The 2,426-nt window shown below is 35.0% G+C and overlaps 1 protein-coding gene across 1 annotated transcript; it reads right to left on the reverse strand.

Moving 5' to 3' along the window:
- Positions 1 to 202: 202 nt before the first annotated feature.
- Positions 203 to 1,089, reverse strand: LOC111409229 (argininosuccinate lyase, chloroplastic-like). The gene is made up of 2 exons (XM_023039238.1): positions 668 to 1,089; positions 203 to 523 (listed from the first exon to the last, which is right to left on the reverse strand). The coding sequence occupies exons 1-2, from the start codon at positions 980 to 982 to the stop codon at positions 218 to 220; spliced, it is 621 nt and encodes a 206-aa protein (XP_022895006.1). The 5' UTR covers positions 983 to 1,089; the 3' UTR covers positions 203 to 217.
- Positions 1,090 to 2,426: the final 1,337 nt, after the last annotated feature.

Genomic DNA, 2,426 nt, shown 5'->3' on the forward strand with positions numbered 1-2,426 from the left:
GTTTACAACATTAACAAGAAACTGCAGCTCAGCAGCTGGAAATTCCTCTCTCAGTCGTACTAATAATGTATACACTCTCAAGTTAGTTAATTAAATGAATATTCCATTCAAATTGAATGAATTTTGTAGATGTGAACGGTTTTACTGTCACATTCTGTTTCAGATAACTTCTTCGTTATCAGCAACAAAAATATATGGGAATTGGACTGTAAGAAAATTATGCAAATTGATAAAAAGTGGCGTAAGAGCAGTTTACAACCTGAAGATGCCTAATGCGGGAAAGGATGGAGTCAAGTGCATCACGACACCAGAGCCGAAGGTCAGTGCAAACTTGATCGTTCCGACTGCGGGCTGTGTGCAGCTTCTTAGCAGCTTCGCCAACTAAGTCAGTAAGAGCAGCCTCAATGTTCATGTGAACATCCTCTCTGTCAGTCCTCCACACAAACTCCCCATTATCAATCTGCCTCTCAATCTCACCAAGGCCTCTCAGAATGCCATCCGCATCACTCTCGCTTATCAATCCCTATACGAATACCAAGAAGAATGCCAAAAATAAACAAAAACTCATCCATTGGTACTAGGAGTAGTAATTCCAATTCTAGCAGAAGTAATTTCAATTTCAAGAAGCAGAAGAATGAATATATGAGATAAGAATTATTACAAATACCTGGCGAGCGAGCATGGACGCGTGGGCTCGACTGCCCATGATGTCATGCTTGTAAAGGGCTTTGTCGAAGGAAATTGACTCGGTAAACTTCTCGACAGTTTCAGTGACGCTCTCCTCGAACCTTCCGCCCCAAAGCTTGGCCTCCTTGGCGGCAGAGGCGGCAGCGCTCATCTGCATCAAGGCAGTGTTGCGTCTTGGGGTGGATTTGAAAATGGGAAGAAGGGGACTTTTGGTTTGAACGCGAGACGAGAATAATTGCAGATTGTCTGCAGAAGATCTACAAGAAGAAGAAGGGAAAAGAAGAAGTGACTCCATTATAACTTGTGCAAATGAGTTCAAATGGCCGTCATTCAGCCCTTGTTTGAGCCAGCCCCATTCTTCTTTCGATAAAAGAATGAATTTCTTATCACATTTTCCATCGTGCTACTATAAATTTGTTAGATTTATCTGAAATATTATTTTATTAAAGAATGTACAATTGAAATGATGTTAAAATACTATTTAAAAATATAATTTTTCAAAAAATTGAAATCAAACTGGGGTCATTCTCTTTTTGTCTAATTGGCCTTTGACCAAGTTGTCAAAATAAAATCAAATTTAGAGGGATGAAGATTAAAATTAAATTTTTTAGTAAATTGTGATAAAATATTTTGAAAAGTGTGATTGAAAAGACGTAAGTTTCATAAAAAAAATGTGGTTAATATTAGGGTGTGTTTGATTACATTTATTTTTCATGAAAAATATCAGTTTTTCACCCAAATTTCTACTTGAAGTGTTTGATTGCTTTTTTTTCCATGGAAAACATTTTCCAACTTTTGAAAATATACTTAATTTTCCTTGTTTTTAAGGAAAACATTCTTTTTGGGTAGAGGTGATTTTTATTTTCTACAAAAGATAGAAAACATTTTCTTTTTTAGGTGATATTTTTCATTTCAATCAAACACACACTTAATTATTATTTTTATACTTAAATTAAAATCAAATTTTAATCTAAACCAAACATGCTCATTTAAAAGCATGAAAAGACCATTCTAATCTTCCTTGTAAAATGCCAAATTGACGAAGGAATTGAAGATTTATTCACATGAAAACCATTTATCCCATGAAATTGAAAAGGAGGGGGGCGGGGGGTTTGGTCACATCTTCATTCTCTTAGCAAACGTATCTTCTTCCTTTCTCCCGAGACTTTGGTTTCACCAACGAAATTAAAACTATCTTCTTCATTTACGTTAGGGTACAAAGGGCTAACTAAGTAGAGGGAAAATATGAAGGAATTACACAGGAGACGACAAAAAGAGGACGAAGAAGAGGAAAGAAAAGTTGTCAATCATCGTGAAATTGGCTTGTGGCTGAAAAATTAGCCAGAATAAGAGTTCGAAAAAGTCAAGAAATTGATTTCAAGTTTTATTAAATCAGGTGAGGAAGTGAAGGAGGTAATTGTTTATAGCATTGAACTTGTTCATCTCAGAATTTCTGTCCTTTTTATGGTTGTAAATTGGAACACTTAGGGGACATTTATGTGTAAATTAGGATTTATTTTGCTTAGTTTGAAGGTATAAATTCAAATCAAAAGTGGACGATCAAACAACGTGAAATAATGAGTGTATCACAATGATGAAATTCTCTACTAATTACTAGAATTATTGTAAAATGATTAAAAAAAAAAAAAAGGGCGTAATAAGTACTATTTTAGCACAATACACTCTTTGTCCTCTATTCCTCGCAGAGAAATCCATTTTGCCTTCTGAATTTTTAGTCG

The sequence above is a fragment of the Olea europaea genome, chromosome 14, assembly GCF_002742605.1.
Source record: "Olea europaea var. sylvestris chromosome 14, O_europaea_v1, whole genome shotgun sequence".
Taxonomy (NCBI): domain Eukaryota; kingdom Viridiplantae; phylum Streptophyta; class Magnoliopsida; order Lamiales; family Oleaceae; genus Olea; species Olea europaea.

Excerpts from the sequence above, each read along its gene's own strand:
- LOC111409229 (XM_023039238.1), bottom strand. The coding sequence starts at position 982 with ATGGAGTCACTTCTTCTTTTCCCTTCTTCTTCTTGTAGATCTTCTGCA. Across the intron at positions 524-667 it reads CGTCCATGCTCGCTCGCCAG|GGATTGATAAGCGAGAGTGA; the intron begins GTATTTGTAATA and ends GTATTCGTATAG.